The sequence below is a fragment of the Vidua macroura genome, chromosome 7, assembly GCF_024509145.1.
Source record: "Vidua macroura isolate BioBank_ID:100142 chromosome 7, ASM2450914v1, whole genome shotgun sequence".
NCBI classification, from domain to species: domain Eukaryota; kingdom Metazoa; phylum Chordata; class Aves; order Passeriformes; family Viduidae; genus Vidua; species Vidua macroura.
The window spans coordinates 31300228-31327537 of record NC_071577.1 but is presented as its reverse complement, the minus strand read 5'-3'; the positions used below and the strand labels follow the sequence as shown (position 1 = coordinate 31327537).

The 27310-nt window shown below is 46.2% G+C and overlaps 2 protein-coding genes across 2 annotated transcripts in view; both read left to right on the top strand.

Annotated features, from left to right (window-relative positions):
- The window catches only part of SLC12A8 (solute carrier family 12 member 8), a 47957-nt gene extending 34829 nt beyond the window's left edge, over positions 1–13128 (top strand). The window contains exons 9-14 of the mRNA XM_053982344.1: positions 3103–3249; positions 6059–6731; positions 7587–7684; positions 9240–9357; positions 11580–11640; positions 12009–13128. Coding sequence (XP_053838319.1) covers positions 3103–3249; positions 6059–6731; positions 7587–7684; positions 9240–9357; positions 11580–11640; positions 12009–12174 — 1263 coding nt within the window. The 3' untranslated portion in view covers positions 12175–13128. The remainder of the gene's footprint in view (positions 1–3102; positions 3250–6058; positions 6732–7586; positions 7685–9239; positions 9358–11579; positions 11641–12008) is intronic.
- Positions 13129–21343: 8215 nt separating this feature from the next.
- HEG1 (heart development protein with EGF like domains 1) overlaps positions 21344–27310 on the top strand; it is a 51672-nt gene continuing 45705 nt past the window's right edge. Inside the window, exon 1 of the mRNA XM_053982696.1 lies at positions 21344–21527. Within this exon, the coding sequence (XP_053838671.1) occupies positions 21344–21527 (184 nt within the window). The remainder of the gene's footprint in view (positions 21528–27310) is intronic.

Below are 27310 nucleotides of genomic sequence, written 5' to 3'. Positions count from 1 at the left end.
CTGAATGCTTGAGTTTTTCAGAAGCCTAAGGAATTTGGGTATGCATCCCTCATTAAAATTCAGGGGCATTTCCCTGTTGCAAATCCCAGTGTACAATTGATTTGAACAGCCTTGCATTCACCAGCATATCCCGTAATGCCAAATCTTGGCATTATCACCCAGCAATAGCTTTAAGAGCTAAAGTATGGTAATGCGGTCTAATGATAAATGCTATATTTTATTCCATGTATCCTTTCTCTTTGGTGAAAGCTTAGACCAAATTGAAATCTCTGAAGAACCCCCCTGCTTATCTTTACCAAGTCAAGCGCAGCTCACATTTCCATATCTAGCAGGCTGTAATTGCAGGGCGAGGAATTGGATTATTAAACTCGAGACATTGCACACAGAGTATTTACACAAGGGGATGTTGTAGTGTAACACACCATGAACCTTACCACTGCAGGTCTCTTAAGAAGAGAGAAAGAGATTTTGGTGTGTGCCATTGTCTTTCTTTGGATGGGATGTGGAAAGGCTAATTTTCTGTTATTTGGTATTATCCAAAATTATGGGTTCGCTGTATTTGACACTATTTTTTATGATTCATTTGAAGTAGAGAAGTTTACATAGTTTGATCTGTAGCACGGTTTTAGTTTAAAATATCAATTTAAAACTCTGGTTTTGTTTCTTAAGTACTTGCAGCTCTAAACTTCTCACACCCCCCCCCCCACCAATAAACTCCCAGTTATTGGTAGGGCTCTGCCACTACCTGCTGAGGTAAAAAAATCCCCCTCTCTTTCAGGGAAGAAAAGGATGAACCTGCCTTCTCTAAGGCAACCTCTTTGTATGTCAGTGACTTAATGGGCAAAAAGTGTAGTATCCAAAAGAATCAGCTTTAAATGAATCTGCTGAAGAGAAAGAGATTGTTAAAGCTGTGTTTTAACTTCAGAGCCCTCAGGGGGAAAATGAAAAATCTCCTAGTAATGAATGAGAAGATATTTAATACTGTCAAATACAAAAAATAAACAAGCAAACACCCCCCTCCAAAAAAGCAAATTCAATTTTCTTTCCCCTAATATGGGACAAACAAATGGTGCAATATTCATGTTTCTTCTTTGAGTTATTACAAGATGCTTTAGATTTTAATGACTTTGGAGAGAGGAAGTGGGGAGAGATCATTACTCCTCCAAACTCTGCCTTTCTATCACAGGTGAATGAGTGCTTGGCTGCTTTTCTCTGTTACAATATTTGTTTGGCTTTTTAAACACAAAAATGAGATTCAGTAATTTCACTTCTAATGAGCTCCAACTGCCAATTCCTTGCAATGTATTCACACTCTGTTCAAAACTCCTAGCAAAACCTTTCATCAGCCTTGGTGAAAGGGACTCTTCCCCTCTAACCCTGATTTGAATGTCAAGTAGCACATTTAAATGCAAGCATTTTTGGCAGCTAAAATAATATATGATATCTGGCACAACTGTTTGTTTCTTCCGAGTATTTCCCAGAGCAGGGTAGGATTAGAGGAGAGGGAAGGGAGGATTCCCCACTGAGTGTCTGTCTGTTGGTCTGATGAGAGCTGGTATCTGCTCATCTTTGCCCCAGGTTCCTTCTGTCCCACAAGATACAATTCACAAGGCCAAGTGGATTTTCATGGGGAAATGTTGTGCTAGGAAGTTTGAACAGTTCTGGATCATGATGTTAATGTCACATGCCTTCCCCAACAGCAAGATTTTTATGGCTTTTTACCCAATCTCCTTTTAGCTGCCTGCAGATTTTGTAGACAAAAAAAAAAAAAAAAAAAAAAGTCAGATTTACCTTGAATCATCTTTAGCCATGTAAATTTTTGTAATTCCTCCTGATAAAGCATGTGCCACCTGACTTCAATGGGGGCAGAAGCTGGGAGGACCTGTGTTCATTTAGACCCTCTTTTCCATGGAAGGAGGGATGGGAGCAAAGGACATGTGGGATTCAGGGGACCTGCATTTGGTGGCATCCTCTGCCACAGATATTTGTCTGCACCTCCAGCACCCGCTTCAGAAGAGTATTCAGAAGGGCATGTTGGATTTGGACCAAAATGTGGGGTTTTTCTCTCTGCCTGGCCTTTGTGCTGGAGTTACCCCCATGCCTTGCCATTCTCTGTGCCTGGCTGCTGGCTGTCAGACCTCTGCGGTCTTGTAGGACTTGGGGGTGTTTCAGGTGACCCTAGACCTTTGTTTTCCTATTTTTTCTGTCCAGGTCCTTACACTGCGGTGCCAGGAACACTCCCATTTCAAAGTTTTCTTGCACAATGTTTATATTGTGGGGTTTTGTGTATTTGGGTGGGGTTTTTTAAATGCACTGTCTGTGCTTGCAGCTCTTGACTGTGGGGACCTGCTTAGGGGGCCCCCATCCTCACTTCTGTGTGACACACCAGGAGCTGTCCTTCCTTTTGCTCCACACCTGCAGGAGTTGCTCCCAGCTTGAAAGGGTGCTTCAGAAAGCAGTTCTAAAACCAGTCTTGTTAGTGCTATGGCTTTAAATTTTTTCTTTTTAATGTTTCATGCTGGCCAAAGGAAATTCTTTTCTCATTGAAGACAGGAAAATAAGGTCATTGTATTACATCCTTTGGAGCGTGTGTTTTGAGATGCCATTTACTTAAGTGGCAATTTTGATTTGGTTTTACTGTAGGTTTTCCTTCAGGATTGGTTTTCCCCTCTGAGACACAGGGGTTTGTCTTCCTGTTTTGGATGGTGGGAAGCCTAGGCAGCTTTTCCTGTATGATGTGCTGTGTATATAAGTGATCTTGCCTGAAATAAACTCACTTCCAGTTACTTAAGGGGAATCTAATAGCTGCTGCTTTGCTGCAGTTGCTTCAAGTGACAAAGAATTCCTTGGATATGAGCTTGTAAAATGGTTCTGTCGGTACAGGATGTTCAGTATTAAATTACCTTTATGGGATAATTTTCCTGTATTAATTGCTTGTACTTTATACCACAGACCAATTAAATTGCTGCTTTCCCAGGGCTTCCTCTGTTCATTTAACAATGTTAGAAAATATGTGATCTCTTAAAAGACATGTATTTAAGACTGCTTGGGTGTCTTTAAGGCATAACATGATGAACTTTGCATTCTCTCCACTTCCTCCAGGTATCCTTGGTGGGCTTTTTGTTTTTGCTAGGGCTGTACATCTCATCCCTGGCCTCCTGCATGGGAGGGCTGTATGGAGCACCCAGGATCCTGCAGTGCATCGCCCAGGAGAATGTGATCCCCATGCTCGCCTTCCTTGGATGTGGGGTTAGTCATCCTTTCTGCAGGATTGCTGTCAAACCTTCACCTGAACTTAAGCCACAATTTCTGTGTGTCTGTAGAGTGAGATGGGGGATGCATGAAATGTGAGGAGGGGAAAGCTCAGGATCTGGTATCCCATGCATATGCAGAAAAGCCAGGAAATGGGTGGTTTTATGAAAAAAAAAAAGCATCCAACTGTCTGTGGTCCTTTCCCTGCCTGTCCCCTGTGTGCACTGCCTCTGCTCCGAGCCCTCCCACGGGGTTTGGCACCGTGCAGTGCTGGCACCTCGCTCACCCACCCCTGTGCCCTGGCCTGGAGCTCTGTGTCCTGCCCCCGTGCACACACAGCCCTGCCTGGGCTGCCATCAGTCCCCTCCCCCCGACCCACTTCTTCAAGATGTGCCCAGCAGGACAGGCACTTAGGATATAGCTTTGCCCGTGGGGTTTTTGCAAACACCTCATCCCTGCTGGTGCTGATCCCAGCCATGACCGAAGGAAGTACCTCCCTCTCCTCTGCCCTCCTGCCCAGGGCAGAAGCCTGAAGCTTTTGTCCCAGCACTTGGTGAAATAAATGGTAACTGTCTCTTTACCTTTTATCTGTTTTCTTTGTTAATCTTCTTTCCTGTACATTTTCTTTGGTCTGTTCCTATCCTCTGTGGTGACCTCAGAGCTGAGTCGGTGACCAGCTGTGATGCTATGGATTCGGTCTGTGTGCAGTGGAGAAGAGGACACTTCTTTGTGAGATAAGGTGCCTTCAGGACACTATTAAATAAAAACAAAGAATAGATTTGAAAGGTTAAGTTAGGGGTCTTCTAAGCTTTAGATATGCATTAAAACAAAGTCTTGCTTGGCATATGACAAGAAGCTTTTTCCTTGCTTTGTGAATAGTCTTTATGCATGAGTCATTCTACTGATATCAGTCACCAAGGACTCTGTAGTCTTGGGCTATACATCCATACATGATCTTCCCTTTTTCTGAACAGGGACAAAATAATTCCATCACTCTCAATAATCTGCATTATCTAACTGTCTGTACAGAGTGTCTGGAAAAGCCTTATGATGCTTTGCTCCTTCAGAGTGGCTTAAAAATACAGAAAAATATTTTTCAGTATTAATATTTATGAATGTTTAAAAATATTTAATAAATATAATAATTTTCTCTCTGTTGTTTTATGTGTCTCAAAGCAGTTTTCTAAACTAAAAATTATAATAATAGCAAAAGTAATAGTAATAATTGTAGGGAAATCAGGAACAATAATGACTGCAAAAAATTCCAGCTCCTGAAGGCAGTTTTCAGGTGATCCCAGAATAAGCTGTTCTTTACTTGGCAACCCTTGTGAAATTCTCAGTGGTTTAGCAAAGTTGATTCCCTCTCTTCTCCGATAGTTTTCTGTCTTTCTGTCAAATTTTCTGTTCTGAACTCCAAGCAGAGTGCCATGATGGGAAGGGCTCAAAAAGAGGAGAGAGATCAAAGGCAGATCACTTTTCCCCCTTCCATCACTCTACCACCTTGGAAATTATTTAAGATTTGGTTTATGGAGAGTAAATTCATTTAATTTGTCCTTACCAATCTACTCCACATCAGTTCTTCTTTTCCATGGTTGAAGAAGGTGGTGTGGTCACCGTAACCCCAGCTGATGGGAAGGACACAAATGTTTTCTGTGGAGTTAAATCCAAGCCAGATGCATCCTGAGATCCTCCCATCTGTTCTCCATCTCAGTACACCTTTCTGAAGATGCTTTCTGAGATCTGTGTTCCTTTGTCCCTGAGATGTATTTTTGTTCATTCTGAAAAGATGTAGTGGTCCAGAACTTGTCCCCTTTTCTATTAATAAATAAGAGTGGAGGAAACAGAAATAGTTTCCATTTAAGCAGTATGTTTATTAAAGAAGTAAATGCAGTTAAATGAAAAGATATTTTGTAAGATATCTTGTAAGGTATTTTTAAGCAAAGTCTTTACACAGCTTGCATAGGCTTGTCAGGTGGCAAAATGGTGCCTGGTCCAAGGAAGGATATGTTAGACCTGGGATTAAAGCTCATGAGCCAAAGACTCAGGTATTTCCACTGCCAGTGCTCTTTGTTTTGTGTCTCTTTTCCTTCTCCTTCCCCTGCCTTCACCCAGTCCCAAAGGACAGGGGCAGGCAATGTTTCCCCTGCCCTCCTGACACGTGCCTGGGGTTGCTGGGGCTGGCTGCCACCCCCAGCCTCCTCACCTGCCAGCCTCAGTGCTGCTTTCCACCTGCTGCTGGGGTGGGTGGGAGGAGGGGAACCCCACCTGCAGGGGCTCGGCAGACCATGGGCTCAGCTCGGCTGCCTGTCAGGGCACGGCCAGAAGCTGCTGATGTGCAGGTGGCACTGCTTCATGCAGAGCTTTTCCCAGGGCAGCATGAGGGAGCCTTTTGGGTAGGCAGTGATGCAGAGTCCTGTAGAATAATTAGAGATGAACAGTTAACTCTAATTAACACGTTTTATTGCCAGACTTCCCATAAGCCTCACAAATCTCTCTGAAGGTTTATTGCTGCTTTAATGACATTGTTTTACCATGGAGATATGAATGAGAGTAGATGAATTTACCAAAGACAAAGCTTGAATAAGGTTTAGGGATGAAGTGGGAGCTCAACAGCTTTTGGCTTCCAGTCTGTTCTTTAATTTATTAGGCCTGTGAGCCTCTGTTTGCACATGCATGTATTTCATGACTAGGGGGGTACTGCAGACAGCCCAGGTAACCACTTATGGCAGCTGAGCAAGTGGGGAATCCTCATGGCAAGGTTCATGGTTATTAATTTAAATGTAATTTTGTTTTATTTATGAACTAGAAAGGCCCCAACAAGACTCCAGTGGCTGCGATTTGCTTAACAAGTCTCATCACCATGGCTTTTGTCTTCATTGGGCAAGTGAATGTTCTTGCTCCCATAGTCACCATCAGCTTCATGCTGACATATATTGCTGTGGACTATTCTTATTTCTCACTATCCTTGAGCTACAACATTCAGCAGAAACCTGAAGAGACCCAGATGGGAACTGCTAGACCTGCTCATTCTTCTCAGCCTTTAATTTTCAACAAGCCCTCCAGCCATGCAGCAGATGGGATAATTCAAAGCAGATCAAATGGCACGTTGCTGGAATTCAAAAAAGACATGGACCAGCTTTTTAAACCATTTTTTAGTGAGCCAAGTACTTGCAAAAGAGAAGGAACTGAGAATTTAATCCAAAAGGGCAAACGAAAGAAGGCAAAGAAGCCAGCCAAGCAGACATTACAAGACAGCTTTCTCCTGGATCCCCATCACGATGCTCCCCTGGCTCAGTCCTGCTGGGATGAGACCACGGAGCCCCGTGAGGGGCAGCAGGACGTGGCTGAGCAGGGCGGTCAGTGGGACGCAGGTCTGGGCTCATCACCTGCTGTGGATGCCCAGCACAGACCCAGGAGGCTGGAGCAGAGGGAGCAGCCCTGCAGTGAAGTGATGATGCTCCCTGGCCCAGGGGGAGAAGGTAAGGGCTGTAGGAGATGGACATCTCCATGTTCAGAGGAAATTGTTTATAACCTAGGTCCTCCCAGTGCTTTCCTGAAGGCAGGCATGAAACGAGCTTTATATGGGGCTGTCATTCAGTGATTCATGGCAATAATATCATTCATTCCAGGTGAGGGTAGAGTTCATTGCAATGCATCACAGGAGAAGTTCCAATGCAATTTCCTACAGAAGATTAATCACAGGAAAGCAGGCAGGACTAAATTTAGTGTTGGGTTGTTTACGATATACTCATAATTCTTCACAGGCATGCTGAACGCTGTACATTAAAAAGGGTTTAGGTGTATCTTGGGATTTACTTCATCCTGGTGTGGGGTAGGATGGTTGGAGCTGTGTGACTCTAAAACTTCAGGCTATCTTAATGCAGTGGTCCTCACAACACAGGTGGAGTCTTCAACTCAACATCCATAGGTGAAGATCTGAATTTGTTCTCTTGGTGATGTGGGTATTTGATACAGCACGTGTGCGTGGAGTTTGTCATTCCCAGTGCTGTAGTGTTTCATCAGCATTAGTCAGTTAAGCTTCCTAAACCCCTCTGAGGGAGGAAAGTATTATTTTTCTTATTTCACAAATTGTGAAGCTGAGGCAGAGATAGAGAGATGCAGCCTTCAAATGGACTTAGTAGCCAAGCTGGCAACTTTTTGGTTTTTTCCTTGCACTTCTTTTCAGTTTTCATTTTAGAGGGTTTGGTTTAACTCTATCATACCCAGCTGTCAGCTAGGATTTTTGCTTTGGTTCCTGGAATCTGGTAATGTAAAGTAGAGGAAAAAAACCCACATTATAGCTCCTTTCTATTTTTTTTTCCCATTTTCTTTAGAATCATCTATAAAGCAACAAAATCCAGAACTGGGAATTCAACAAATACCAGAAACCTTCTATTCCAGATTTTTCAGCCACTGGATTTCCTTTGCTGGTGTAAGCACTTTTCTTTTATTTTGAGCAGCGTTTTGTGATAGTGGAAAACAGAAGGACATTCATCACATACTGCAGTGTAAGGACTCCAGTACCTTAACAGTGGCTTTTGGTTCTCATATTCCAGATCACCTGAACTAAATACTCAAGGTACCATGCATCCAGCAGTTTGAATTCAGGGAAAGCCAATGGCATATTAAATTAAATAACAGGAAAAACCCCAAACAAACAAGCTCCAACCCAACTCAAAAGTACAAAATTCAAAGTCTGGAGTCTTAGGACTTTAAAGATGCATGGACGCATGGGGGGAAAAAAAAAAAATCTGTATCCCTCTACTCACTGTGTGCCAGTCTGCTTTTTCTTGCTGTGTAATGAACTGAGACACCGTCTTCAAAGCTGTGTTGCTTTTATTAATGGGCCAGTTTCTGCAAGCTTGGGGTGGGGTTTCACTAGTGCTGACTTCCTGATACCAGCAGCCTGGCTATGAAATTCCATCTTTTGAGGGAGGAAAGGAGAGCATTCCTACAGCATGTTACTTTAAATAACTTTTAAACAGCTTCTGCCTTAAGTTGCTGAGAAGTTTAAGACACTTAAATTCATCTTGGGAAGATGGATTATTGGGCAGATGACAGGGAAAGGGTCAGATATGCATAATGAATGAGCCATATGGCGTTGCTGCATGGATGAGGATTTCATAGCTGTGCATAAAATGTAACAAACCCACTCAAACAACCCAACAAACCCCGTTAGTTTAATTCCCAGATGGAGTTGGACACCTGCTTTTCAAATTCACCACTGCTCCTGCCAGCAGCCAGCTCCTGGTGAGGGGTCCCACTGGGCTGCAGCACCAGGGGTGGGCTGGGAGTGGTGGCCCCTCTTTAGGATGGCATCTTTAGGAAGTTGTGTGCTGATGCCACCTCTGGGCTCGTATATATTGTGGCTCCCAAGTGCATTTCATTGCAGAGCCATCAGCTCTCTGCCTTTGCGGGGGAATTTGCTTATGGAGATGATGGATGTGCTCATTAAAGCAAACTTGGTTTCCTGTCAATAATCAGGCTTTGGAGGAGGTTGCAACAGAGCAACAGGATGGGATTGACAATGCAAAATAAAATCACAAGAGCAAAAATTGGATGTGTTTATTTATCCTGGCTCCTCTCCCCTCTGCCCTCTCTCTTTGAGCTTCACTGATTGTGTCAGATGGGACCATTTTAGCCCTTTCTTTGTGTGCTGCCCCTTGCTGTTCCAAACATCTCCCATGGAGATGCTACCTCTGCCCCTGTTTGTTTGCAACTTGAGCCAAACCTCCTCCTGAGCTGGTCAGCCTCTGGGTATTTCTCTTGGAGAAGCCCAGGCAGAGACCCATGCTGCCCCTGGGAGTCAGGGTAGCTCACTGGAGCTGCCTCCATGCTGCTGAAGGTGACGCTGTAAACCTGTGCGCTCCCTCCTTTTAAGTGAGACCAAACGAGGCTCCCTGTAACATGGAAACCTGAGCTTTGACTGTCCACATAGTCTTACCTCCCAGACTCTGGGGTAACCCCAAACCATATCTTTCCAACAGGCAATTGTGTCCCTCATCATAATGTTTGTCATTCAGTGGATCTACACCCTTGTCAGCCTGGGAGCAGCAGTTATTCTGTATTTCTACATTGGCCAAGTCAGCCCAGGACTCCCTCTTGGTGAGTTTTTTTCCTCTGTATTATTAAACCTGCTTAAAAATTCATTAAACTTTAACTTAATTAGGAATTGAGACTCTTGTGTTTAATATGTGGGTGACACAGTGAACGATGACAATTTGTTTCATTGCTTTTTTAATACATTTTCTCTCTGAGCCTTTAATTTTCTGTTGGATTCTAACTGTAACTACCGTTGGTGTGATAGTTTGAACGTGGTGCTTGTTGTTTTGTTATATTGTGCTTTAAACAGCAAAACCAGATACTAATATTTGATAGGGATGGCAGTTTGTAAATGTGTCCCAGCAATGAGAAAAATCTGCCATAAATAAGTTTTATTAAACCTAATCAATCTAAACCTACCTGAGAGAAGTTTAAGGAAAATGGGAATTATGATGAGTGTCTCATCAAATCTCAACATTTATAACTGTGGAACAAGAGAGCCTTTTGATTCCAGAGCTGAACACGTTGAATATGTTGGGAACATAATCTGGGAAAATACTTTAAGGCAGAGGGCATTAGAAGGATCTGTGCACGTGATTGGCTTAAACAATTTCAAAATTAAACAGTGAAGCACATTCAGCAAGCAGCTCATGAGAGCCCACAGCTCCTTGGCAAGGCCAGTTGGGGGGGGGGGTTTGCAGTGCTCTGTGTCTCTGAAGGGACATGGTGTGGGCATCCTCACCTGCTCATGAGTCCGTCCATCCATCCATCCATCCATCCATCCATCCATCCATCCATCCATCCATCCATCCATCCATCCATCGGCAGGTGTGTGAGGTGCATAGCTGAGTGCATGCCTGCATGTGCAGTTTTTTGTCCAGGATGAGAAAAATTAAAAGCCTGAGTTCATATGCAATATGTGCAGAAATAGCTACCTGGGTTTGTTTAGGTGAGAGATTACTAGCCAGTAGATAAGTACATACTAGATTTCAGAAATGCACATGATGAGAAGCCGAAAACTAATCACCACCTTCCAAACATTGTTCAACTGTTCTTTTTCTACACTTGAGTGACTTCCTTTCTGTGTATCTGTAGGGGACAGTAGAAAAGAGCTAGATTGTGGATAGTAGTTGCTAATTTGTATATTTTGAAATATATGTAAGTTTTAATCAAATTGTTTATGGCCCCCATATATCAAACAAAACACAAATAATGTTTTCAGGTGTTGGAGTATTTTTTGCCTTTGTATACTCACTGTATTGTATCTCTGTAATCTGCTTTTGAAATATCAAAAATTACTTAACAAGAATTTTTCTGTCAGTGTATAGAGGGTTTTGGAAGCTGATCTGAGAAATAGTAGCACAGTTAGACATTTTTTTCTTGGTTTCTTTTGCACATGCATTCTCACGCATACAGTAAAACAATGCATGGCATTGAAAATGTTAGAAGTGAATGCTCAAAATTCAGCCTGATTTTTACTTGGCTGTGAGGGAATGTTATTTTGTGGTCACAAGGCTCTGATGGTCTGGAGTTTGTTCTTCAAAGGATCAAACAGCCCTTCTGTCTGGAAAGGATGGGAGACACTGGCCTGAGAGAAGCTCTGGATTAGGGGCTAGATGAAGACTTTGGGAGAAAAAATGTGTTGTGGTTGACACATCCCTTTTCCCTCTTCCTCCCCAGCAGCCTAAGCCAAATCCAGCAGGCGCTGACAGGGCTTGGTTCTCCCTGTCCCTCACCCTAAACTTCTCCTGCTGCTTCTGCTTCCAGCTCTGGCACTCCCCTGCCCCTGCAGGGATGCAGTGCAGGAAACGAACTCCACTGAGAAATCAGAAAAGAAATCAGTGTTGGTGTAATAAGCTAAGCCAGCTCTCTATAGGGTCAGACAAGAGGAGTTGAATGGTGAGACCACAGCCACCCTGGCTGAGGTTGGCTCAATGCCTCCTCCTGTCTCCCCATATCTGCAGTGGGGATTTTTGCAGTCCAGGGAGTGAAAGGTACTGTGGTGGGTGTCTGTGCTTTGCTCAAGCTTTACTGGGCTTTAACAAGCTGTCGGGATGGGAACACATATCTGTTCTCCATAGGAAATTTGGGTTCATACCTGGACAGTTGTTTAAAGCCACAGCATGTAGGAAGACTGCAGGAATGTTCTCACTATCACAAAATCCTTGGGTACTGCAGGCTAATAACAAGCATGCGGATTTGAGATTTTATGCAAAAATTCAGTGGTGTAATGCTATTATGAGAGAATTAGCAGCATACTGACTTCTTGTGCCTTTTCTCCATAGGAGCAGCAGCAAATTTCAGTTTCTTTGGCTGGATTAAGTCGGTTTTGATCACTTCATGCAGGTTGGTACCAGTCACTTGGCAGTGACCAACCCACTGCTCGTTGTTCCCATGACCCACTAATGAGCATAGAGAGGGCTGGAAGAATTGACTTACTTATTACCTTAAGCAGTCTTTCTGCCCCTTCCTGCATACTCAGAGTTATTCTTGCCTAATTGTAAAAAGGGCTGTTTGCTCCCATTAGCCACAATTTTTTTTTTTTGTGCCTTCTAAGAAAAATTCTTTTAGGTTAACTCTGTCCCTTCAAGGGAAACCAAGAAGGATTTTGCCTCTTCTGGAATCCCCCTGCCTTGCTTGCACAGCCGAGAGCATGGCTGGTAATGGATAACAGAAAAGGGGTGATGCAGGCACCTCTGCTTCTCTGTTTGCAGGAGAAGGCCAACTCCCAAGGAGCAGATTGTGGTGACACCATCCTTTGCAACAGTTGGCATGGAGACCCAGCAGCTCACTGAGGAGAACGCAGACTTCGCCTCACGGGACCGCTATCACCAGTCCTCGCTCATCAGCAGAGAGGAATTTGGGAGCCAGTTCCAGTGAAGGACACACACACACACACACACACACACATGAAAAATCAATCCATTACTTCAAAAAGCATTTAGAAGTGCTAATGGCTGCCACGGGTGCTTTTTGAAATACTTGAATATACGCACAAAGGATGTGAATAGCTATTTATGTATTTGAGGCTTGTTTGTTTATGCAAACTACAACATTACTGGGCTTCAAACCTTACCCAAACTGAGGGGAAAAATGGAAATGAAAGGGCCAGTCCAGGGAAGTGGTGAGTTACTGAAGACAGTTATAACCCTTTTAAGGAATTCAATTATAAGCCCTATTGAGTTCTAAAAAGAGTTGCTGCTCTAAAAGCTTACAACACCCCATTTCAGATGTCCTCTGGGTGACTGGGGACACTCTGCCTGGGAGCAGTGACATTGACAGCAGGAGCTGGTGCCCCACTCCCAGCTGTGCCACGGATGGATGCGACCTTCCAGGTCAATTCACTTCTCCTCTAGGCATGAATTTCCCTGCTTGTAATACAGTATTTTCTACCTCAGCATTTCAATTACCAAGGTCTTAGAAAGTATTCTAAGACATTAGACAATAGGCCAGAATCAGTGGCAAGTATGAGAAAATTATGAGTATATTCACAACTGAAATCACACATTTAAATGCAGTAATGCAGGATAATGACCTCTTCTGTAAAACTGTGAAATTATGTCTTAGAAGCTCTTCATAGTTATTTCCCACATCCTTTCTGATGTGAGAGCTGAGACCTGATGAAATAGCTGGGCCCACTTAGAGCACCTCCTGGCTGAAGGGACAGATGGTTCAGAGTTGCTTTAGCAAAGTAAGTTTACTCCCAGCACCACACATCAGTTCTGACATTACAAGGAGGGGGAAATCACTGCCTTCCACTTTGTTTCATCTCTGATAATTTCAGCCTTTAGATTATTTATTTCTCCTTCTGTGCAATAAAAGCCTGAGACACCAGGAACTCTTCTCCATCCTTCTGTGGGCACGCTCAATGCCTTTGAGCATCATTCCACTTGCCAGTGCCCTGGTGTTACTGAGTGGGGTGGGTCCCATCCCATGGCCTGGCCAGCTGCAGCTTTGTCTCTTTCAGTTTTCTTACAAAGGGAGGCACAGGAGGCTTTCTGCTGACATGGAGAAAAGAGCCACCTTGGTGCACTGCAGAAAGTGTATTCATTTTTCAAGGTTGCAGGTCTTTGACTAAGTGCTTTTAACCTTAATTATCTCAATAGAGGCAAGAGGAAAGTTGTGTTTGTGTGACCTGCTCTGACCCACCTCAAATCAGTCACTCAGTGTTGGAAACACCTTTCCAGGATTCCTTCCTGCCTGCCTCTTGCTGTTCATTTCCAAACAATCTGAATCTGCTGTGTGGATTTTGGGCTCACGTTGAAGCTTCTCTTGGGGCCAGTGGCTCCAGAGAGCCTTCCCTGTGCTTGTAGCATCCTTAACCTTGGCAGATACCCCTGTTCTGCAAACTTCAAACACTCCTTGGTGCTGCCCGGCTGCTGGCCAGCTGCTTGGTGCTGTGTTACAGTTTCATACCTGACCATAATGCCATTACTGTAAAATCTTGTGTTTCACAAAGTCCACTCACATGTGTGGTCCCTTTCCTCCTGAGTCCTCCTGCTCAGCCCCACATTTCTCTGTAACTTGAACAAAAGAGCATGGCATGAAGAGATTAATAGGCAGAAATTACTAGGTAGCTTCTTTGTTGGCCACTAAACAATTTAATTCCCTTCTTAAAATAAGGCATGAGTTAGGAGATCCAGAGAGGGAGGGTGGGGAAGGTCCTTGGCTGTGTATCTCACTCACTGAGGAGTTGCACTGGTTGAAATCAGATAATTTGGTGGGGAGTGTTTGCCTCTTCAACATTGTGGCCCTTGTTTGTCCCCAAAACGGGGATGCGATGGGCCCTTGGTCCCCCTTGGTCTTGCAGTAGTGGGAGGAGGTCCCACAGCTTTGCGTTCAGCTAGGTGTGCAGCAGCTGTCCCCTTCTCCTGCCACCACTGTCCAGCAGCCCTTTGCACCGGAGCATCCTCTGGAAACATTCTAGTTGTGTTTTTGTGCTGGTCAAGCCTTTGCTGGCTGCCAGGGAAAGGCACTGTGCTGTGCCATGCAGGGGCCTGGGGAGTGGACATCTGAAGGGCTCTGGGGTGCAGGGATGGGGTGTGCCTTGGTACGTCTGGAGAAAGGCAGCGGTGGTCCTGGCATCAGCGCTGCATGGCTCTTGCTGCTCGTGAGCCCTGGCAGCGGAGGGAATGCTCTGCAGAGCACACTGCTCCAGGGGGTTCTGGTCTTTGGGTTCCACGTGCTGCTGCTGGAGAAACTCTAGCACCTCCTTCACTGACACCTCCACCACCACAGCAGGAAACAGCTCCTTCCATCGCCTGGTAAGCACAGGCACCTGCTCCTTCCCTTGTAGCTGCAGGGAGAAATGCATCGTGCAATCCTTGCTCCATTACAGGTTAAGAGCACAACAACCTTCCTGGGCAATGCTTGGAAAGGGACATGCTGATCTTCCCTGGGGCATTAGCTCTGGTGTGGTTAATGGTAAGAGTAGCAAGAAGCCTTGTTTTAGCACCAGTAATCATGCAGTTTGGGGAGCATTGGAGACCCCATGAGACACTACAGGAACGCAGGGCTTTGCGCATCAAGGAAACTTTTCCACCAGGAAAGACAGCAAGCAGTTGTACAGCTAAAGATTATGGTGTCACTTCAAAAATGGTTGTAGCTTTGGTAGCACTCTAAAAAAAAAAAGGGTGAAATTAGGTGGGCAGGAATTTATCATCTTAACATTTAGTGGCTGAAGGGAAGAAATGTGGGTGGGGACTGCTCCTGTGAGTGGTAATGTACTGCTTTCATCCCCTGAGAGCCCAGCTGAACCTCCACATGCTGGGGATTTCATGAAGCTTCAGGTTCCCTGAAGGTGAGTTTGGAGCCCAGCTCTGAGCATCCGATGCCTCATTGTATATCAAGGTTGCAGCTTGGCTAATGTAATTATGGAAAGGCCTTACTGTTTTTTAAGCCATGTGAGCTTTTTTATCATGTATAATTATTTTCCTTTTGGTTTGAAATTTGATATTTTTATTATTATTATTATTATTGTTATTATTATTATTACTATTATTATGCAAGAAGTGAAAATGTTCTGCAATGGGTCAAGGTGTGAAAACATTTGTTTTTGAGGGAGATGTGGATAATGGCACACGGTTTGGTTCCTTTTGAAGGCTCCAGCTGTAAATTTGTGGCTCTACTTTTGATGGTTTCCTTTGCAGAGCACACAAGCACAGAAGGCGGGTGGAGATAAATATTTTATTACTTGCCTTCCAGTACTGCCTGAAAGCTCATACTGCATTTATGATCCCTTAGCACTAAGTGGGTCCAGAAATTTGAATTTTATGCCTCAAAAAACTTCCAGCAGAAATAGTCAGGACTAAGAATGGGCAGAAGAAAAGTGAAGTTTTGTTGTGATGTTGGCATTAAGAGACAAGTTTCTCAGTATAAATTGTCATCCACCTGGATCTGTGGATCTGTGTCCCATTAGGAGTCTGCACAGGGAGAATCAAGCTCATTAAATCCATATCTTAGCTCAAACTTGTCTTTTTTTCACTCTCCTCTTGGCTTCTCTTGATCAGCCTTGAGTTTCCTTCAATGGTTATTGCTGTGTATGGTGGCCAAAATATCACACACCTGCCATGGTCACTTCTTCACAGCAGATAGTTGTGACCACAGAGTTGAAGCAGCAAAGAAGGGTGACAATATGAAATTATGCTTGTGTGCATGGGCTGAATTAAGAAAGGGCCTTTCTGTGCCTTATGAGGTGGTTTACTCTCATCTGTGTGGCTCTGATTTAGATTCAGACAGGCAGAGTTTCTTAAACAGCATCATACTTACACCTGCAAGGTCAGAAGAGATTTGCTGAAGCACAAGAGCCAGCCTAGGATTAACATTTAGGTTAGTGGGAAATGGAAGTTATTTGAATTATCGCCCTTGCCTGGTGAATTTTAGAGAAGGTAATTACAGGGATAAAAGAGAGGAGATTTTGTAGACAACCTATAAATTTGTTAGCTCTGTATGAAAGTGGAATAGAACGCACTTGCTATGTTCTGCAGTGGTGTCTTGCTGCAACCCAGATTTGGCACAGCATCCCTTAAACCTGAGACAAGGTGAGACCTCAGCGGTAACAGCCTTAAAAGCTACGGATGAGAGGCTCTAGCAGCAAACTGCAGGCTAAAAATAAATCACTTTAAAGCCCATACAGCACAGGAGAGGCTCCTTTCCTCTCTGCCTTCTGCTCTTTGTGGCTTTTTTTCACATGATTTTTATGCTCATATCCCCCAATACCTAGGATTTGCTCTCCTTATGCAAGAGCAAACAAAACCATGGGTGCTCCCAGAAACTTAGAGATAGAGGAGCACACCTGTAACTTTATTGGATTCAAGTGTCCCTTCTAAATTTCACTGGGGGCTCCTTTCCAGATTTAAGGGCACTGCTCTGAAGTGTTTAGCTCAGTTCTAGAATATCTGGGTGTGCTCCAAACCAGAGCTGTGTGAAAAATGTCCTGAAAGAAATAAATAAGAAATTCAGAATTGCTTCTTCTCAGATAGATTTGGATGGCTGATTTATTTTTTCCCTCCAGAAAATGTGGGATTTTTTTTTTCCAGTGACAGGATTCAAAATGCAACATCATTTCAAGTTGTGCATTTTTCTGTGAGGGATGAAGAGGGATCACAAGACCCATATCCATCCTGACCTCCAAATATCAAATAACTGGAACAAGCTGCTTCCAGTGGAGGTACAAGGCAAGCAGTTTTTGTTAAATCAATAAAATACCACCACCCCCAAAATTTCAAGAATAATGGTCATGTATTAAGTGCCTTTTGGATGATTGGTATCCTTTAATGGATGGCTTGTGGCATCAAGAGGAGATGCAAAGGTAAAAATTACTCAGTTAGGAACTATTTGTCCACTTTGGAAACTCAGGGCTTTTAATAACAAATTCCAGGAGGAGAAAATATTCACTTTGTACCTCAATTCATCATCAGCTTAAAACTTGTCTGAGGTTTATGAGCCTGATCCAAGTCTTGGACAGATCTGGGATGAGTTTCAAGGGAGCTGCAGGAGTTTCATGACATGGGCTGTGCCGCGGAAGGCTCCTGTGGAACCAGAGGGAAAGGACTGGTCACTGTAGTCCTCACAAAGTGCTACAGAGATGCCTCTTCTGCAGAGACTCTCGTGGTTTTTTGGGATTTCAGACCAAAACAACGTAGGAACCAGCACATTTTGTCACATGTCTCTAGCCCCTCAATCTGGAAAGTGGAAATCAAGGTGAAATAAAAACACACTCTGTTTTTCCTCCCCCAAAATAAGGTGATGGGCAGGTTTCAATTAATCAATATCAATCATGTTTTATATATAGCTTTGTTAGAGGCTTCCTGTATTGATGAGGTTGTTTGTTTGTTTTTAACTCCTTTGCTGTGTGTGGAATGTGCTGCTTGCTTTCAGATGGAAGCGTTAAATGTGTTCTATACATAATTTGGGGAGGCGTTTGAGGTCACAGCCTCTTTCAGGAGGATGCTGTGGCATTACTTGACATTAGGCTTTGCCTGGCCCATCTGGCTCCTCAGACATGATTTCATGCATTTAAATCTCCTATTACAAGGAGGGTATGGAGCAGCCCTCGGCCTGGAGCTGCCCTGGAAGCAGCATCAGCAGGATGCAGCAGCGGAGCGTGCAGCTGTGCCATGGGGATAAACAACTCCAGCACCACATGGGGAAAAGCCAAGTGCTGGTGGCTTTCACTGAGAGCTTGTGCTCCACACAGCCACTTTCATCCTGCTGCAGCTCTTCCTTCTCCCACCACTGAAGCTTCTTTCCCAGCCCCCAGGGAGGGTGTCAAACTCATCACATGGGTGGCAGAGTTGATATCCCCTCCACACTGCCCTCTGCAGCTCCAATGGGTAAAAGAATATCTTTTGAATAAAAACCAACAAAGTGAGGTTTTTTTTCTCAGTTGTTTACACGTGGCTGTTGAAACTGGAGCTCAAAAATATCAGTCATAAATTGACTCCTTATATTCCTTACGAAACCCTGAAGGTATGAATAAAAAATAAGATGGCAGGAAAACATAGTAGCTTTAAATTTACAGGTACTAAACCTTGACAAATCAGACACCTATGGGGGAAGGGACTTCATTTGGGAAGTCTGAAACTGCCTGAATATCAGTGTTTCCTTTCCAGGTGCTTGTAAATAATGTGCTGCTCATGGAGCCATGATGGAGAGAGCAGAGAGATTATTTTCTGATGGTAAGTATTGCTTTAGGCCCACGGGTTCACACCTGTGGGGCCTTTGCTGGGGCTGGTGAAGGCAGCTCACCACTGCCCTGGGCTTCAGAGGCTGCAATGGCATTCCTGTCCCACCTAAACTAAGCTCTGCCAGGATGTGGCTCATCCAAGGGCGGCACGGCACCCTGTGGCCAGCGTTCCCTGCTGCTGGCTCTGCGCTCAGGCACATGGTCCTCATGGTCACCCCTGTCATGGCCACAAGTGCCCTGTCTGGCTCAGGAATGCAGCAGGTCAGGCAGGTTTAATGGCAGTTTTTGGGAGGACATCAGCTACCCCCTTCCCCCACAGCCAGAGGGGGTTAATTCAGCCTTCCCTGCTTTCCTAGCTAGTGGCACTGCAGGGTGGGCTGTGCTATGGGGGCACCACGGGGGAATGGTGAGACGGAGCCATTCCATACCGACATGGGTTGTTCCTGCAGAAGTGTTTGTTTTGCATTTGCCTGTGTCTGCTATGGCTCTCCATGGGCCTGTTGAGTGAAACAGTAGGAAGAATTTATTGAGACCCTTTTGGAAAAGCATTTGATACTGTGCTTCCTGCTTGTTGGATTTACAGCTTGGAAGGATGCAGTAAGAGCGGGGAGCTGCTGTGTGGCTTAGATGTAGGGAAGTCTCTTGGAAAAGGCAGAGAAAAGGGTGTGAGCTCTGCACTCAGTATTAGGGCCCTCAGGCATGAGAGTGAGTGGATGGGAGAGCATCCATTTCATGTCAGGGTGAAGTTTGGCTTTCATTTGCCCCCTGCAGCCCTGAGGATGCATCCTGGAGAGGATCAGAGAGGTTTCTGTGGTCCTGCTGCCTTACCTTTATTGCACAGTTAAAAGTGTCAGATTTGCTGGTTGGCAAGTGTTTCTTTCCAGGGACTAACAAGATTTCTAAAGAATCATATTTATTACTTACTATCTTAGGAATTGATAGCATGGAGTCCTGTATATCATGTATAAAGATATCCCCAGGTGTTTAAGCTGCTGCATTATGCTGTGCCATCTCCCAAAGTATCAAAATACTTTACAGCTCTTCCCCTGAGCTTTAGCTGTGTATTGGTGTCTCTGTCTTATTGAGACAGAAACTTTGTTTTGTACAACTATTCCATACAGAATGGATAAATACCTGGACACAGAATGAAGAAGCCTAAAAATGTCCTCTGTAGATCAGGCACTTTGGTGTTGCCTGTGGCTTCTGGGTCACTCCATTTGCCAGGACTGGACATGCTTGCTTGCATGACTAAAGCATAATCGTGACTGGTTTGTGCTTTATGTCCAAAACTGACCAGGCTTGACTTGTTCCTTGGGTTTAGGCAAATTTGAAACAAGAAGGTGGCAAAAGCTGTAGGGAGTAGATTACAGCATGGATTGATAGAGGGATGCCTCAGAGGTGGCCTTTCCCAGGGCTTTCATCCATGATTATTCAAGTACCAGAATGAGGATTTCTGAGAGTGCTTCATGGTGAAGTGGTGCGGGAAGGTGCGGGAAAAGACATTCGCACGTGGAGAGAAAAGCCCAGAAGCAGAGGAGAGCAAGTAAAGCCAAGGGTCGGGGTAAAGTCAAGGCCATAGGCGTGCTGGTGTGGGCTCATCAGTGCCACCTCTTGGGTGGAAAGAGGCTTCCAGGAGAGTTTGTGTACGTCAGCCACCGACTTCAGCTTTTGGTGAAGAGCAAAGGCAGCGGGGGGCTGTGGACCGGACCCCGGGCTTGTTCGAGGCTGCAGCCGTCCGGACGTGGTGAGTTGTCACCAGTCACCCTCCCCTTGGGAAGGTCGGGTTCTGCTTGGCTTGTGGAAATCAAGTCTGAAGCAGCTCGAGGGAAAAGTACAGAGCCCAGGAGCGACCCGCGGGGAGAGGTTGGCCAGGACGGGTTTGTGTCCCCCGCAGAGGGAGAGCTCAGGGGGACCCTAAACCTGCGCATCGGGATGCCGGCAGCCCCGGCAAAGCCCAACCCACTGCTCTGTGGCGTGCTCTCTCCCAGAACTAGGAGCATGAAATTATGAAGGGGAATTTCAGAACAATGAAGGGAAATCCTTTGCCTCCCGTACAGCCCGGCCTGGGAAATTCACCAGTGCCAGAAGCTGTACCCTCAAACGCTGCTGCTGGCCTTTAAAAGGGAGTCAGCTTTCTAACCAAGAAAACAGCTGAAGTTATTTGTCAAGGACTCGATTTCGATGGAATTTAAGTTCGGGGCTGTGCAGCGCGGGAGTGGGGGGTGACCCAGCCGTAGCGGGGGTGCCGCTGCGCGGGGCGCGGGCCCTGCGCGCTGCCCGCATTGAACCGCGGCACCGAACCGGGGCACCCCCGCCACGGCCGCGGGCGGTGGGCAGCGGGGTCATGCTCGCCCGGCGCGCCTGGGAGATGCAGCAAGAAAAATAAAGTAGAAGTGAAAAGAAGCGTTATTATTATTACTACTACTAATACTCCTACTGATGCCGCAGCCAGCCGGGTGAGGGAGCGGGCGGCCCGACGGCTGCGCGGGGCGGGAGGGGGCGGCCGCTGGGGGCCGGGCCGGGCCGGGGTGGGGGGGGCCGTGGGGAGTCGGGCCATGCCGAGCCGAGCCGAGCCGCGGCTGGGTGATGTCAGGCTCGAGGAGGAGCCTCCGCCGCCTGCCCTTTTACTTTCGGGCGCCGACACTTGGCCGCAGGCTGCTGCCGCTGCTGGCCGGGCCCCCCCCTCACCCCCTCCGCTATGGGCACCCCGCACTTTTAAGGCGCCGCCCCGAGGGGGGGGGGGGCACGGGGAATTAATTAAAATTCGCTATTTACGTGGTTATTCATTTCCCCGCTCCGGGTATGTGAACAACCACCCCCCTGCCCCCCCCCCCGCCTCCCCTTCCATCCACCCCCAGCGCCATGCCGGCAGCCTGCACCCTGCTGCTGCTGCTGGGCTTGGGGCTGGTCCCGGTCCCACCGGCCGGGTCGCTGCCCCTCGCTTCCCCACGGCGTCTTCCTCCACCTCCCCCTCCTCCTCCTCCGTCCCGAAACCGTCTCGGCCGCCCTTCCTCGCTTCCCGCCGCGGGACACGCCGGCAGCCCGGGTGAGTGCCCCGCGATGGGGATGGGGATAAGGGTAGGGACGGGATTTCGTCCCGGCAGCGGCCGTGGCGCGGCGGAGAGTGCGCGGGGTCCGCATCGTGCGGGTCTGTCGTGGCGTGGGACCCCGCGCTCTCCCCACAGCATCGCGACTGTGGGCTGCTGAGCATCCCGACATCACCCAGAGCTGATTCAGCTGAGAAGTGTAACACTCCTCCCTCCCCCAATTCCTTTCCCTTTTTAACCTTGCCCAGCTCATTGTCCTACAGACAACTGCTTCGGTGAGTGAAGGTTTGGGATGGGAATGGTGGGTGGGAAGGTGTAAACACGTTGTAGCTGTGTGGACTGACTGGAAGGCGAGCAGTGGAAACTTCACCGAGGAACTTGAGAAAGGTTTTGGGGGGCACCAGGAGTACTGTCCATATGTGTCTACCCATCCAGGTGGGAAACTGGGGGCTCCTGTAGATGGTCTTCAGGGTCTGGGTGGCCTCCTGCTTGTCTCCAGAAATGCTCTCATCTCACCTCAGGTACTGACCCCTATCAGGTGTGGGGATAGATGCTGTCAGCTCTCTATACATACCCTCTTTTTCTACGTCGCCTACAGACTGTCAGATTAGTCACGTATAAAGTCAAATTTTTCCTTGCATGCCACATCTACAGTGCTATTGTCACAAGCAATGCCTAATTTCATGCTTTACGGATTGTGCTGAATTTGGTTTCAGCACAGGATAAACCTTATTTTTCCCAGAACAAGCAGGGATGTTTCAAGTGTCATTCAGTAAACTGGCTCACTTACTCACCAAAGAAGGCACATAGCTCTAAGGATGACTAATGCTCAATGAGTTTGGAAAGCACTGAGTGTCTGCAGGTGGTATAAGGAATCCAATGTCAAATTAATCCTGCGTAGGTTTTAAGTGGGTTTTAGGATTCATTGCCTGCCTGAACTGGACTGTCAAATTTTATCTTTTAATTTCTGATGTGGAGAAAATACCATGCTTTGGAACTTGGGGTTAAGTTTAGTTGCATGGAGCTGTAAAATTTCAGGAAATGTGACAAAACTACATTTATAACATTTTAGTTTTCTTCACAAACCCAAGGCATGCCTTTGTAGGATGTATCCACACTAGACCAATGTATAGCTAGGGATATCAGCTGGAATGTATCCTGCAGTGGATTAGAAAGCTCCTAACTAGCAGTGCTTGTGAGAGCAGCTTTGTGACTAGGATACCGCATGGCAATGAAGGAGATTTGGGTCTGTTCCCAGCTCAGCTACTTCTTTGTGCCACTCCAAGTATTGGTTTGCCCTTCAAACTGGGAGAGAATAATGCTGTCTTACCTGCTATCAACCTTGTGAAGATAAAATCTGCAACTTGCCAGCAAACTGCTCACCTATTATTTGATGAAAGCTGTGCAAATTCCTCAGTGGACAGAAAAAAAAAATATTTAATTTCATCTCAGCTTTCAGTCTGGCATCTTTTCCTGTGACCTTGATGACTCCTGAGAGTCAGTAGAGGAATGCATTTCCTTTGTTAAGAATCTGAAAAGCTCGAACTATCTGTCCACATGTTGGAAAAGCCATTTGTCAGGCCACAAGTGCCTGGCTGGCCGCCTCAGCAGTGGAGGCTTTGCTCCGTGCAGCCAGTGCTCAGCAGCTACAGGTGCTTGTGAATTATGTCAGCCACAGCCAGAAGGAGCAGGGCATGCAGTGAAGGAGTGATAAATAGCCCAGCAGTAGCTCGCTCCCCAGCAAACGGCATCATGAATTACGCTGGGTCCTGACAGCTGCGATTCACTCGCTGTTAGCTCCAGCTCTATGCCTGTCAGTCAGAGAATTGTCTGGTGTTACAGAAGCAGGCTGGGAGGATCTCCTGAATCACCCTCAGGTTGAGTTGCAGACTCCTGAGAAATCTCTGTTTGTGTTGCCACTGCAGAAGACAGTGCCCCTCAGAGACATTTTTCACCTTTGAAAACTCTTCCTTGAAGTGGGGGGACCATTTCTTGTGAACCCATGACCCTGGCACTACCAGGAAATGAAGATTACATCTCCCTTTGCAACAGTCTGAGGCTGGGTGGCAAAAGCTCTTTCTCAGACAGGGCTTAGTGAGCAGATGGTGAGGCAGTGGGTGTAGAAATGGGGCTTTTGAGTTTCTCACAAAGCATGGGGCAGGGGAATGGGGTGGGAGCAGGGCTGTCCTCGCAGCCGCACTGCCTTCCCGGCAGTGCCTCAGCCTGCATCTGCCACCCTCCCTGCCAGAGCCTCTGTGGGCTTGTCTGCTGAGAGATGAGGACAGATGGCTTTAGCCTGTGTTTATAATATGGTCTGAACCTAAGGAGAGCAACACAGGAGAAAAAAAAATAGGTGAAGTAGGAAGCAAGAAAGCTGGTGACAGTAAAGTTAAAGCATTATCAAATCTCTTCTGGCAGCTAGTTCACATGGGCACTGAGTGAGCTGAAGGGCACTGTCTGCCACCAGCCTGGGTCAGGTCAGGGTTTGGTTACAAGCTCTGTCCTCCTGCAGGTCTTGGTATTTCAGGTTTCCCATCTGAAAAATGGAAATAATTCCAGTGACACCACAGGGACAGCAGAGGTAACTGAGCCCCTGACAAAGTCACTGTGACTGGGGTCTCCCTGTGCCTGCCATGTCCCTTTTCCTGCTATTTCTACCCACACAGTGGGTAGAAGAAGTGCCACGGTGCCCAGCACAGCAAGAAGCTGCTGGCAATGGGCTTTCCCTGAGAAGCTGATCTGCTTTTCTGCCATCTGTGTCTGTCCTTCTGTCCCTGCTCCCTCTCTCCCATGGCAGGTGCCACCTTTCTATGTGGCTTCTCTGGTGGGAGCCCTGGCAATGAGGTGTGAAATCACCTGAGAAGGAACCAGCTTTAGTCACAGCAGAGATTTAGGCTGGCTGCTGGGAGAAACTTTCCAAAACTCTTAGAAGGAGTAAAGAGTCTGCATTTATTTATGTATATTTTTAACTTTCTGTCTGAAACTTTCTGTGTAAGGAAGAAGCAAACTTAGGAGTGAGGGAAGAAGATGCTGAGGATGTTTGTTTGCACAAAGGTATGCTGTTGCCTCCAAACCTGCCTCACGTTTTGCAGTATGTATTTTGTGGCTCCTGGGGCAAAAGCCCAGCTCTCTCTGCAGCCACACAGATGCAGAGAGGTGTAAGATGCTGCTCTCTAGCTTCAGGTGAGTGTGGGTGGTGCAGGAAGGATGCTTCCTCCCCCTGTGGTGCAGGGACAAGGAAGGATTGCCTCCTGTCCTCTGCGTCACTATCAAAAGGCTGCGGGGTTCCTGTCTCAGGCATCTTTGCTGCTCCTCTATTAGCTCTAAGTGGATTTGGTTGGTGGGCTGTGAACATGAACTCCCCGGGGTTGTATGGATTTAGCTCTGCTCCTTTGGGGTACATAATTTCAAGCAAAAAAGAAAAGAAAATGAAGAAAAGGCATTTCAGAAACAGAGGAAGATTGGAGATCAGCTTTCCTGCCTGTTCCCCATCTCTAGCCCTGGAAGGCAGCAGGGGTCGTTCGCTGAGCAGCTGGGTTCGCATCAGTTTGTGGAAGCACTTTATGTGATATTTAAGTGCTAAATGAGTAGTCTGAGAGATAAGTGTGTGACCTGGCTGGCAGGGAGCACACAGTGATGAGTATTGATTGACACCGCCCTGCACAGTGACTGCGTGTGCGGAGCTGTGAGCAGGCAGTGGGTAAGGGAAGAGCTGCCCATTACTGGGCTCCCCACAAAATCTGATTTTCCAGTCCCAAACCGCCAGTGCCAGCCTGTGCCCATTCAGCAGGTGTTGGCAGCATGTTCTGCTCCAGCAGGCACCACCACTTTGGAGGGATAATTTAACTTCCTTCATGTTTTTCTCGTGGCTGGGGGGATGAAAGAGATGGGCTGTTGCTGCCACGTTTGCAGGGGCTGGTGCCAGCCTTGCTGGTGTGTGGATGCATTCCTTAGCAAATATTCTTTTCAGTATCAGAAAGTTGCAGATATTGATCTGTTTAGAGGAGTGTGGAGTTTCTGGGACAACTTGTTTCCTTCACCTGCTCTTACAGATATCAATTTTTGGGCTACCAGTCAGAAACTCTCAATGAGCAAATTCTCAAGCACCCTCCCTCCATTCTCCCCATCCTGCTCATCTGCAGGGAGCATGTCAGAGCTGCTGAGACTGACTCCATCGCCATCACATCTCTCAGAGGTGGCAGAGGATTTTGCTCATTTAAGAGAGTGGTTATGAGGTTAGAAAGGCTGTTTTGTGGTCATAGTGAAAATGAATAGATGCTGCTGTTCACCCACAATGCAAAACATGAAACTTTGTAGCATCAGTCTGGTTGTGTTGGTTTTAATGAAGCATTCATCCATGCTAACAAAATAACTTCAACAGAATACAGAACTATTTCAAATAACAAGCTAATCAAGCCAATAAAACCTGTCAGTACAGCAATAGTGGTTCAGTGCTGTGATGCAGAGATTAAGGCACCACCAACGTCCACAGAACTTCTGGAGCTGCTGCTAGAGGAACCTCCTGGCTGGCGCTGTGGGTTCCTCATCCATGGGAGCTGTGTGCCATTTCCAAAATAAGGATAGCTACAGAGTGGCAAGGTTCAGCTCTGGCTGAGCCTGCTGACTTTTTGCAGCACAGAAATACTGTCTTTCTGCCCCTCTCTGTGCCATTCCAGCCACCTGGGGTGCTCCAGGCAGGGCTGCAACCCCTGAAATACCTCCAGAGAAATAGTCTGGAGCTGGATAGATTGTAGATAGTCAGTGCAAACCCTCTAGATTCTGGCTTTCTTTCCTCATATAGTTTCAGAAGGGTTTCTCTGGTATGGAGGGGTGAGGAGTCTGAAGGTGTCAGGATATTTCTAGGCAGACAAACAGCACTGCTGAAACCTGGGCTGATCCTCTCGGATGTGCACAGAGCTCCTCTGGAAAGAGGCAGGGCCAGATCCTGGCACCTGCTCTGGTATCTCTCTGCTGTTGAAATGGTGCAAAGCAGCACTGGGGCAGTTTGACCAGCTGGAGTGTCACAAGGTGCTCCAAGCAAATCAAAGGTTGGTAGTTTGGAATATTCCCTTGAAAATGCTCAATACAAAATCCATAGTCTGTAGCTTGTGAGCAAGCTTGTCATGAGGCCTGAATACCCCAACCACAGGTCCTGTTATTTACATTCAATTGAAGATGTAGGTCATACAATAGGGTTTTTTTCTCTTTTCTGAATGGCTGAACACAGAAGGCAGAATTCAATTTTCAGTGGCAGCAGACCTGATTACAAATTCAAATTTTTATTTCTTTGAGCAATTTTTGCAACATTTGCATTGTAATTTGCTGTTGCTGTAAATATGAGATGTTCATTTGCTGGGATATTCATCCAGAGGAGATGCAAGAGGGCTACAAGCACAGGCGTGGTGAAAGAATGAAGTCTGTGGGTTCCTCTCAGGAGGAAATGGTTTTGTCACATCTGGCACCTCTTCTCTCTCACCATTTTCTGCATACATGCAGCTGATGTGTGTGCACCCATCACCATATATTTTTAAATGCCCAGCTGTTATATATATATAACATCCTGCTGCTTCAGCAAGGGGCACAGTTCATGCAGAGTCTGCGTTCATCCTTTCAGGCTGAAATCATTTGCATCTGAGGACAAGGAGAGAATTTTCCCACCCAAAAGGGAAATGATGTTGCATTACTGAGCAACCAGCCCAAGTAATAATATAATCTTAGAAAAATGCAGATCCCTTGAGTAAAGGAAGCTCTGTAAACTTCAGCTCCTCCAAGCTGTTAGTGT